The sequence below is a fragment of the Lepidochelys kempii genome, chromosome 5, assembly GCF_965140265.1.
Source record: "Lepidochelys kempii isolate rLepKem1 chromosome 5, rLepKem1.hap2, whole genome shotgun sequence".
Taxonomy (NCBI): Eukaryota; Metazoa; Chordata; order Testudines; family Cheloniidae; genus Lepidochelys; species Lepidochelys kempii.
The window spans coordinates 21,706,829-21,719,306 of record NC_133260.1 but is presented as its reverse complement, the minus strand read 5'-3'; the positions used below and the strand labels follow the sequence as shown (position 1 = coordinate 21,719,306).

The 12,478-nt window shown below is 42.0% G+C and overlaps 1 protein-coding gene across 12 annotated transcripts in view; it reads right to left on the bottom strand.

Moving 5' to 3' along the window:
* The window catches only part of NEDD4L (NEDD4 like E3 ubiquitin protein ligase), a 371,293-nt gene that overhangs the window by 78,936 nt on the left and 279,879 nt on the right, over positions 1 to 12,478 (bottom strand). For all 12 annotated transcript variants that reach the window (XM_073343628.1, XM_073343622.1, XM_073343624.1 and 9 more), the window contains one exon: positions 7,534 to 7,700. In XM_073343628.1, coding sequence (XP_073199729.1) covers positions 7,534 to 7,700 — 167 coding nt within the window. The remainder of the gene's footprint in view (positions 1 to 7,533; positions 7,701 to 12,478) is intronic.

Below are 12,478 nucleotides of genomic sequence, written 5' to 3'. Positions count from 1 at the left end.
TGGAGTACTGTGTCCAGTTTTGGGCCCCACACTTCAAGAAGGATGTGGATAAACTGGAGAGAGTCCAGCGAAGGGCAACAAAAATGATTAGGGGACTGGAACACATGAGTTATGAGGAGAGGCTGAGGGAGCTGGGATTGTTTAGCCTGCAGAAGAGAAGAATGAGGGGGGATTTGATAGCTGCTTTCAACTACCTGAAAGGGAGTTCCAAAGAGGATGGCTCTAGACTGTTCTCAATGGTAGCAGATGACAGAACGAGGAGTAATGGTCTCAAGTTGCAGTGGGGAAGGTTTAGATTGGATATTAGGAAAAACTTTTTCACTAAGAGGGTGGTGAAACAGTGGAATGCGTTACCTAGGGAGGTGGTAGAATCTCCTTCCTTAGAGGTTTTTAAGGTCAGGCTTGACAAAGCCCTGTCTGGGATGATTTAACTGGGAATTGGTCCTGCTTTGAGCAGGGGGTTGGACTAGATGACCTTCTGGGGTCCCTTCCAACCCTGATATTCTATGATTCTATGATTAATTGCACCCTCAGCAAGTTCTCAGATGACACTATGCTGGGGGGAGAGGTAGATACCCTGGAGGGTAGAGATAAGGTCCACAGTGACCTAGACAAATTGGAGGATTGGGCCAAAAGAAATCTGATGAGGTTCAACAAGGACAAGTGCAGAGTCCTGCACTTAGGAAGGAAGAATCCCATGCACCGCTACAGGCTGGGGACTGACTGGCTAAGCAGCATTCTGCAGAAAGGACCTGGGGATTACAGTGGACGAGAAGCTGGATATGAGTCAGCAGTGTGCCCTTGTTGCCAAGAAGGCCAACGGCATTTGGGCTGTATTAGTAGGAGCATTGCCAGCAGATCGAGGGATGTGATTATTCTCCTCTATTCGGCAATGGTGAGGCCACACCTGGAGTATTGCATCCAGTTTTGGTTCCCCCAGTACGGAAGGGATGTGGACAAACTGGAGAGAGTCCAGCGGAGGGCAACAAAAATGATTAGGGGGCTGGGGCACATGACTTACAAAGAGAGGCAGAAGAGAAGAGTGAGGGGGGATTTGATAGCAGCCTTCAAGTACCTGAATGGGGGTTCCAAAGAGGATGGAGCTAGGCTGTTATCAGTGGTGATAGACGACAAAACAAGAAGTAATGGTCTCAAGTTGCAGTGAGGGAGGTCTAGGTTGGATATTAGGAAACGCTATTTCACTAGGAGGGCGGTGAAGCACTGGAATGGGTTACCTAAGGTGGAAATCTCCATCCTTAGAGGTTTTTAAGACCAGGTCTGGCAAAGCCCTGGCTGGGATGATTTAGTTGGTGTTGGTCCTGCTTTCAGCAGGGGATTGGACTAGATGACCTCCTGAGGTCTCTTCCAATCCTAATATTCTATGGTTCTACCAGGTGCTGCAGGAGACTAGGACAGCCTCGACTACCCACTTCCGTTGTTTATAACAAGCGGGTCCTGCGGGTCAGTGTTCCCTGCCCACCCCTCACTCCTGGCCTTCTGGGATTTTTAATCACCCTCTGCCCCAGGCATCCCCAGCACACAACCTGAGCAGGCTCAAGGCCATCTAGCCAGTCCGTCTCCGAACTGTGTGCCTCCCATCCACTTCCTTGCCTTTGTGTCCTGTCCCAACACCAAGGGGTGGGACCTGCTACCACTTACTGGCAGGCCAGTCTGAACTCCACTCTGATTCCATGGGCTGCTGGGAATATTAGCAGGCAGCTCCTCTATGGAGCCATGAGCGTACATCAGGTACAGTTCAGAGAATCCTGACACCTGTTCTTTTTGCAGCAAAAGCGAGACCTTGGTGAACATCTACATAGAGTATGCCAGGCTGCAGCCCCTCTTCTGGCTCCTCCAGAACCTCTTATAGTGGTTTTGGCTGCGCTTTTTCCTGCACTTCCTTATTTAGGGACACCCCACTGGTGGCCCCACAAAGTCTCCTGGTGTGCTCTGCAACTGCAGGGCCTATTTCCAGTCTCTTATCTGGTCAAGTCTCTGGGAAGAATTCCCTGGGTGGTGTCCACTGACTCCTTAGAGGATCAGAGGTGCTGTCTGGGATTCTCTGCTCAGCATCCCTTTCTGGTTCCTTGATTTTTAATTTTTTACCTCACTCTTGTTCCTGTTTTGTTCATTTGTAGATCCAAGAATTCTTTTGTAGTCTGGGTTCAATGGTTCTGCCCCACCGGTTGAGGGGATGGGCCTTTAGCTCTAGGCACACCTGTCCCATTACCTCCAGTAGGTATCCCACAACTGGACATCATTTCCTGAGGAACCATCACAAGAGCTAAGATGCTACTTCCATCTCTATGCTTAAGTCAATCCTAGTTCTCTCTGATGAGGCTGCCAACAAAGGATGGTATTTATTATTCAGAGATTTTTTGATATGGAAGCCTCTTGAGAAAGAACTGGCCTTGGACCACCAACTCATTTCACATAGATAGAGGACTGAATATGTTATTTCAGGAAGTTCAGGGAGCCACAATCAATACTTTGGGTTAGATTTCTTGATTTGCTCTGCCCCCTTTGCACAAAGTAGAAATTAAGTAATTTAATCACATTGTTCTCCAGCAATTTCTCCCCACCCCCAACATGCTCCCTGCACCAGGGACTGTGGAGAGGGGGACAAAGAAAACATATTTTGGCTCTGTTCCTGCTAGAGATTCCCTCATGGGGAATCATCAATGGGAAATGCAAAGTGGTTGGGAGTGAAAGCCACATATAATTCCCCTTTTGGGGATCCCCCTAGCACAAGGGAATCCCAAGCAGGCACAGGCTCACAACAGCCAGTTCCTACACCTCTCTCCCCTTCAGGCCTGATGCATGGAGCATGTTGGAAGTAATGGGGAATTGCACTTATGTGCCCACAAGGGCGGGGGAGATACCAGCGAAAGGAGGACATTCAGGCCTAAGAATAGTAAACTACACTTTACTGAAGGAAGAACTTACGCTCCAATTTGCGCGGAGAGCCCCTAGGATGTGCGGAGTGGCTGCAGGGGACTCTGGCCGTTCGGGACAGCTGACCAGGCAGGACTCTGCCGGGGGGTGGGGGGGAGAGTCCTCTGCAGCACTATATTCTCTGCGCTTATCTCGGGGTTATATGGGGTCACAGCTGGTTACATTCTTATATGTATGATTTATGTTTATTACATAAACTAACTTGTTTGCAGGCAAAAATATCCTGAGCTATGCTACAATATCTTTTGGCAGGGTCTGTCGGACAAAGTTAATTGAAACTGCCTGCATCCTCCGCTTACATCCAGTCACGTATTCAGTCCACCACTTAGCTCCTCGCCAATCTTCTGCAACCTTGCCCCTACAACGTATGACCCTTGAAGCTTGAAATTGTAGCCTTCAAAGGCGATCGTGTTAAGAAAAGAAGTTTCCTCATAACCATCACTTTCAACAGATATGATTTACAGCCTCAAGGGGCACAAGTGATTCTCAGGCCACATGCCACAAACCCAGACCCTAGAACTCTCATCACCACATTTCCTCATTACCTGAGTAGGCTATATTTGAAATATGACTTGCGAGTGAGACGATACACAGCCTACTAGCACTCACATGAGCCACCAGGTTTTCTACTTCTGTTTCATAGATTCAAGGCCAGAAGGGACCACTATAAAGCACAGCTTCCAGAAAGGCTTCCAGTCTTGATATGAAGCTATCAAGAGATGAAGAATCTACCACTTCCCTTGGTAGTTTGTTGCACTGATTAATCACCCATTATAAAAATCTGTGCCTAAATTTCCAATTTAAATTGGTCTTCCTTTCACTACCAGCCCTTCATTCTTGTTATTTGCCTTTCTCCTCTAGATTAAAAAGCACTCTAGGACCCAATATTTTCTCCCCATGCAGGCCCTTATATGCTGCAGTCAGTCAATCAATCTTTTTGATAAGCTAAACAAATTGGGCTCTAACTCTCTCACTCTCAGGCATTTTCTCCAGCCCTCCAATCCTTTTTATGGCTCTTTTCTGTACTCTCTCCATTCTGCAGTGTCCTTTTTAAAACATGAACACCAGAATTGGGCACCAGAACTCATCAATGAAGTATACAAAGGTAAAACCACCTCCCTACTTCTAATTCCCTTATATATACATCCCAGGATCACATTAGCCCTATTTGCCATAGCATTACACAGGGAGCTTCTGATCAGTTGTTTGTCCACTACGACCACTAAATCCTTTTCAGAGTCACTGCTTTCCAGGATCCAGCCCCCCCGCAATTGTGTAGGAACGGTCTGCATTCCTTGCTTCTACATGTATGACTTTGCATCTGGCTGTATTAAAACACATTTTGTTTGAACAGGCCCAGCTTACCAAATTGCTCTGTATGACTGCTCTGCCCTTGTCATTATTTACCACTCTGCCAACCTGTGTGTCATGCGCAAATTTTATCAGCAGTGATTTTACATTTACTTCAAGATCATTTATGAAAATATTGGATAGCATCAGGCCTAGTACTGAGCCCTATGGAACTCCATTAGAAACATCCCCATTTGATGAGGATGATTCCCCACTGACAACTATTTTTTGAGATCTGTCAGTTAGCCAGTTTTTAATCCATTTAACATATTCTTTACTGATATTGTATTGTGCTATTTTTTTTATCAGGTTTTTGTGCAGTACTAAGTCAAATGCCTTACAAAACCTCAATATATTACATCTACCCCATTATCTTTATCAACCAAACTTGTACTCAGAAAATGAAATCATGTTTGTTTGACAAGTCCACAGTGATAAGACAACTGAGTACAAGCCCATCATTCAGGAATTCCAAACTCCATTATATCAGTTGGTTTTAAAAGTGATGTAAAACATACAGAATAAAAAGGCACAACATCATGTTAATTATTACAACTGTTATTGTTAATAAATATACATTCTAATTAGAAGTCACTGTCTGCATAAAAATATTAGTATCCAAATCTCTAACTAAGAGGAAACCTAGAACAAACAGTAGGGTTTTAAGAAATGTAGACAACACAGATTTACATAATTATGATAATAAATATAAATTAATATTCACAAGATGTTACTGTAATAATTATCCCAATGTGGAAGAAGAGTAGTTACATGTCAAACAGGAAAATAAATCTAAGTGTTTGACGTCAGGAGAGATCTTACCTTACTCAATTATGCATGGCCTACCGTATTTTGTAATAAGAAGAAATATAGAATTAAGAACATGGAAGGACCTCTGCCATCAGTAGAAGATTACATAAATTACACATCTTGGTGTATATTAGAATCTCTTAGCAAAGTGAAATAGTTTTAGCTTCATTTAAACTCAATAGGTATGCTGTAGATTTCGCTTTCCTCTTTTATAATTCCTGTTGTAAGCACATTCTTAACAAATAAATAATCTAACTAGTCTGCATAGACCTCCCAATAACCTGCAATATGTCCCTAATAGCCTTTTTGGTCAATTTGTGTTAACTATTATATGGGTATGATGTAGTTAGAATACTGTACTGCTGTTCACACTTTCTCCACAATACATCTATGTACCTAATATGCAAGCTTTTTATATACACACATGAAAGTACAAATAACTTATCTATAATGGCACAAAGCTAATATGGGTATCTTGACACCTAGACCACACATGAATAAAACTGAAGAGCTCTTAAACCCTCGTAAGGAGATATGTCTCTTTGTTTAGGGCATTTTCCAATAACCATATAGCTCCTCATACCTTTTGTGACCTCTCTGTTCCCCCAATATTTAATGCAACTACCAAATCATTTACAGATATTCATATGTGAGGTTCAAGAAGAGCTGACAGGACATTAAAAACACTGACAGCTTCTTACCATAAGTCCCCTTGCATTCAAATGTTGTAACACCATTAAGAAAAATCTATAATTTACTATCAAATGCACCAGCACTGAAGCCAGTGTCTCTAAGCTTCAACTGACATCTATAAATAAGGGGAAAACTGAACATTATAGATATAAGATAATTTGAAAATTCCTACGGATTGGTGACCTACAAGGGCGCTTCCTTACTTCAGGATCTCTACAAATGTGTGTCAGGCGAGATGTCATCCTACTGAGTAAGCTGGGCTTTTGAGGTGACTGCCTGAACTTCAGTTTCAACACAGCCACTGTAAATTATCTAACCAGGCAGGCCAGAGAACACCCCTAAGGCTGGCTGCATTGTTTCCTTCTGTAAATGTCCCCAAGGCTCTTGCAGCTCTAGTACGTGTCAGATTTTACCTTTCAATGTGAGCCTACCTTAACTTGTGAATGGGAGTTGCATGAGAAATATCATATGCATACAAATTATAAAGAGGAATGGTGAGCAGAGATCTAGGTTGTATGGTTACTATGTAAATATAATTAACAAATTACATAAATCTGACCCCCTGTCAGTGAGGCTCAATGAAAGAGGAAGTCAGTCTGCCTTTATAAAAACTGAATTGCGAGAGAAGGGCTAGGTTAAAACAAACAAACAAAAAAAACCAAAAATCCCTCTTCTTGACCAGACATCAAGACGTAAACCAACATCCTGAAGCAGCAAAACTAATTACAACCAATTCTGTTCAGTTAAACTTGTTCATTAATTCTATTTTACAGAGATAACATGTATATGGAGGGCTCAACTAGATTACCCTCTAGTTTGTTAACATAAGTGGTCTAATTTCTACAATCTGCAGCCAGTGGAATTCTGTTTAGGTACAAGGGCCTGATTTAGGTGATCCCAAGGCAGGATAGGGTATGATATTTGTAATAAGCACTTTACCATGTGCCCAATCCTTCTGAATACCCTTAACATCCACTAAAGCCATTTAAGAGTTGAGGGCATTCAGCAACATACAGAAGACACTTAACACCTTGTAGAACCTGTCTCTATGGGTTTGATCCAGCATCCACTGCAGTCACTGGAAAGACATCCGTTGACTTCAGTGCATTCTGTATCAGGTCCTATGTGTTTAAGGAATCCCCGGGCTTCAAACTGGGACTATTATATACAGAAAACTCTCATTTTTTCCTGTGCCCATGTCCCTGTAGTAATGAACACTTATTCAAGTGTTTAAGATTTTGTATGTGCTTGGAGATTGCCTCATATAAAAAAATTGATTAATTCCAGATTTGTCTAAAATAGTAAAATGGTCCAGATGTGTGTTTCATTAGCTGCAACACAGGTTTTTAAAAAAGAGAATACCACTTTTTAAATGAGTACAATTTAATCTCCAAGTGAAGGACCTCAGCCTTTAATTCTCATCTAACTAGAGTGGTTGGTTTATGAAAAAACAAACAAACAACCCACACACACAGACCAGATTATATTCCCAGATGCTTATCACAATTATCATCAAATTTACAGCTAATCTGTTATTGTAAAGAACAACGTATGAACATTTTTAGGTCTTTAGGTCTTTTGTTTTAAGATTAGTTCAGCCTACTGCCTGGGATATCTATTGTGAATTCATAATAATAATAATAATAATGCTTGTTTGAAAGAATCACCATCCTCACTGATAATCTTGCATGTTCCACCAATTTATTGAACTGCTCTGACACTTACATTAAACTTGGTCGGTGCCACTGAGTTGTCCTGTTGTTATGGTTGACATAGTAAGTACGGCCCAAATTGTCCACTTTTTCTTCCCATCCAGGAGGCAGTGGAGGAGGTGGTAACTCCTCTTGATGATGAGATACAGAGTCATTGGAGTCAACCACCTCCCATGCACGCTTAGGAAGAAAAAATGATAAAATTTAAGTTAAACAAAAAAACGTTAAATTCCTGTGGATTTGGGGTATAATGTTTTCTTACATTTAAAAGTTTCTGAAGTGATGGATTAAGAATTAAAATTAAGAATAAAATTCAAATTGAATGAAACAGAACCTGTCCCACTGTTATACAATATGCCTCATACCTTGGCAAAAAAAAAAAAAAAAGTATAAGCTTTTCAGATCATAGGATGTATTTAAACTATCTCAATAACACTTCAGTGTTAGCAAGTACTTTGTATAATGCTAACAGTCACTGTGTTATAGTAAGTTCACTTCTCAACAGAAATTAGACCAGTTAATTGTCCAAGGAGACGAGACGATGGCAAGTTAAAATGTATTAAAAATATATTGTATGCTTTGTCCTTTTCCCAACCCCCTAGTAAATTACTTTTCTTAGGACTCCATCCTAGAATCAGATCTCCTAGCACAGAGCCCTGTACTCGTGTCACCAGCTGTCAGTTTGGGTTCTTTCTAGATTGTGCTTCAGCCTCAGTAACAAGATTCTCTACACCAAATTCTACCCCCATTTGAACCTAAAAACCTCCTCTTACCCCTAGTCTGCAACTTTTCCCCCCAGCTGCACATGTGCAAAGTTACGCTTGCGCTTAAGCACGCTTAACTTGCTTAAGTGCGGCCTAAGAGCACTCCATTCCCATTGACTTCCACTGGAATTGATGATGCTCACTTTCTCATGTTCACGTTCAGAGTCCTGTAATATTAGGACCTTGTGTGAGGCAGAAGGAGATCTAGCTCATGAAGTAAAGATATATAAAATCATATTTTAGCTAGGCAGATGGGGATAGATTCACAAAAGGACTCAGGTACCTAACTGCCACTTCAGACATTTAAGTTCAACTTTTCACAGTCATGGAGGTCCTCAAAGCCCGCACTCTGCTGCCCCTGCTCTGTAGGTGCCTAAAATCCTCAGGAGTCTGAGTTTCCAGCATTAAAGTCTCACCTAAGTTTCTACCAGTGAGCATGCATGTAGCTGCCTCTGTCTAGGCACCCAAGTGCCCATCTCATGCGTAAGCCACAGCAGGATCCTCAAACTAGGCATTCCTTGGCCTATCTTGCCTGCTAGGCCTGATCTGGTAGGCATGCTCTGAGCGTGCCTAAACTCACACAAAATGGCTGGGGGAGTGGAAGTGGGAAATGGATGAGAGGGACAAGGGATTTGAACTTGGATTTCCCACTTCTCCCTTAAGCACTGAACTATGGGATATCCTGATGTGGGGCTCTCTCAGTCTCTCTTGTTGAAGCTGTTCCACTGTGTATAAATAATTAAATGTGCACTGGGCCAGAAAGAGTGAGAATGATTCTAAAGTCCAGTGGTTAGGGCACTAACCTGAGAGAAGGGAGACCCAATTTTAAAGCTCTTCTCCTCACCATGCAGAGGAGGAAATTTAAGCAAAGATAAGTCCCTTTGAAGGCCAGGATTGAGGACATACCCCTCTCCTTGGAATTTTCAGCTGGGCAGCTAAGATGGCTCCCTGCTCAGCATGTTGGTTTGTGTGAATCCCAAATGCTTCACATGCATTATATAGAGTGCCTAGGTGCCTAACTGAGGGCTGCGGATTCCACTGGATGGCAAGGCACCTAAAAATTAGATGTTGCAACACTGAGCATTGCAACGTGTAAGTCCCTTTGTGGATCTAGCCCAGAATGACGCGGAATACAAAACAGGCACAGGGAACAAAGGCTGAGTAAAATGCTGCTGTTTTTTATACATTGAAAAGTGTACTTAGCCTTATAAGTAATTCATTAACCACACAGTGAGCTGTAGCTAACGAAAGCTTATGCTCAAATAAATTTGTTAGTCTCTAAGGTGCCACAAGTACTCCTTTTCTTTTTGCGAATACAGACTAACACGGCTGCTACTCTGAAACCTCTCAAATAATATGTTACTAATGGCAGTGGTGTCTTCAAATTCCAGTGCAGGTAAATAATTACTGTATTTATTCATTTTGCCTTATGTAATATTTTGAGACCTATTTTAGATTGTATAGTGACTGTTTATGACAGCTTCAATCCACTAATTGTAAATTCATCAATAAATATTTCACTCCTATAATTTTTTTTGAAAAAAAGTTAATTTTTTAAAACAGGTGCTGTGCTAATTACCAGGAAATGCAGATTTGCTTTGGAGGTCTCCCCCCGCTGAGAGAGACAAATATTTTAGGATGAGATACCTCCAAAAATTTACTTTTTAGTAAAACAGAGATTACTGTCACAATATGGACATATGACAACTGCAGACTCATGGTAGAGTAAAACAACAATTGGGCTTTAACTAGCATCCACTGTGAGATCTAACTGAAATTAGAACAAAACAAGAGTTGAGAATGTTATATAAATTTACTGCAAGGCAACTGCTGTGACTGAATGAGTTTTTACACTCTGCAAAGTCAGTCCTGCCAAGAAAGTGACAATGAAAAATGCATGAAGACAGTTGAATCAAAGTGATCCTCCTAAGGGAGACTTATCTAATGTATTCTATTGTGTTTATGCCAAATATAAAATACTTGGATAGATTTTTCTGAAGGTTTTTAATCACTGAGTAAACTGCAGAAGAGGGAAAGTATTCAAGAGGGGATGAAAGAAAAATCATAATAGAACTACTGTAATTGAATAACGTAGAGTTTCAGAATCACTTGCAAGAGCTGGTGTGTTTGCAAAGGTATAGAGCATCAGTACCTACATCAGAAGCAAGAGGGAGATTAACTTGTTACCAAAACTTAAACATTATCATAATCATCAGTACATGTCCCTCTTGCTAGGCTGGGCAGATGCTTAGGAGGGTGGAGATCTGACTGGACACCACAATGCAGATGAAACCAAACTCTTGATCATAACCATGATAACTTCATGAAAAAAACTGACTGTGAAATTCTTAACAAACATCACATCCACCATAGACTCTCCACTGCTGAGGTCAGCCATACAGTCCCTGAAACCAGATAGTGAACAAACCGGCAGACAAAGGGGGCGCCATTGTAGTCCTCAACCGTGATGACTACAATAACAAGGCCAACTGACTACTTTCTGACACCACTTATTATAAAGAACTCAAAGACGACCCCACACCACAATTTACCCTGGAACTTAAGGATAGGGAAGGATTTGATCATAAACAACTCAAAGAGAAACTCTAGAAACTCATCCCCCATGAAACCACCTCAGGAGCCTTCTACATGCTTTCCAAGATACACAAACAAGAGAACCAGGCAAACTCATCATATCTGGCCACAGCATTCCCAACAAAGAAATATTGGGATTCATAGAAACCATCCTCAAACCACTCACCACACAGAGAATCAGCTTCCTCCAGGACACAAATGATTTCCTCCACAAACTCCACAAGATTAACAACCTGCCTTAGAACATCATCCTTACCACCACAGATGTCACTTCCCTAAGCACCAACATCACCTCACAATGATGGCATAAGCTGCCTGCCTCAAATGTCGACAAGACAATGGACAGCCCTCAGATATCCACCCCAAACACACCAGCAAACTCATCCATTTCATCCTCACCCATAACAATTTTAAATTCAACAACAAATACTTTGTTCAAACCATGGGAACAGCATGGGTAGTAGGATGGCTCCCCAATATGCCAAACTTTTCATTAGCTACCTTGAAGAAGAATTGCTTGACAAGAGCACCAGAAAACCAATGGGATACCTGAGATACACAGATCATATTTCCATCTTCTGGACAGACAGCTTAAACTCCCTCATAGATTTTCCACAACAACTACAACCACCACCGCTCATCCATTCAACTTTCTCTGGAACATCCCGACACAAGCATCAACTTCCTGGACACCACAATCAGCTTCAGCAATGGAACCTTACAGACAACTATATACAAGAAACCCACGGATCACCATATCTACCTTCATAGATCCAGTAACCACTCCAAACACACCAAGAAATCTGTTATCTACAGTCAGGCACTCAGATACCACAGAATATGCTGAGGAGAAAGTGCGGGATATATATACCTGAATACATTTAAAACAGGCTTCGCCAAACAAGGACACTCCACCAGAGAAGCAGATCCCATCATGAAATGGACCACGCAAACACCCAGAGAACCTGCTTCAATACAGAAATAAAACCCCCTCTGACAGCATACCCCTGGATGTCACCCCTCCCCACTGGAACCCATACCGGGTATCATCAAACAACTACAACCAATACTCGATGGGGACGTCATCCAAAAGAAATCTTCCCTTAACTCTCACTTCAGGCCTCCAAACCTCTCCAAGATCATCATCAGAAGCAAGCTCCCTACAGATCAGGACACACCAACTCAAAGCGGCATCAGACCCTTCCAGAACCACACATGCAAAATCTGCAGACAAATCTCCATTGCTACAATGATCAACACCTCCCACAGCACACCTTTCAAGATCCACGGACAAGACACATGTCTGTCACAACACCTCCTCCAGTGCACTAAATGCCCCAATAACAACTATGTGGATGAAACCAGACAATCCCTATGCTCGTGAATGAACTCACACAGGAAAATGATAAAAGACAACACCACCCCATCACCTCTGGGTGAACACCTTTCACGGAGCGATCGCTCTATATCATACCTCTCTCTCCTCATCCTCAAAGGAAACCTGTACCACACTTTCAAAAGACTAGCCTGGGAGCTTAAATTCATGGACTCAACAGAAACACTGGATTTATGGCTTATTCCAACAACTACTAACTACTA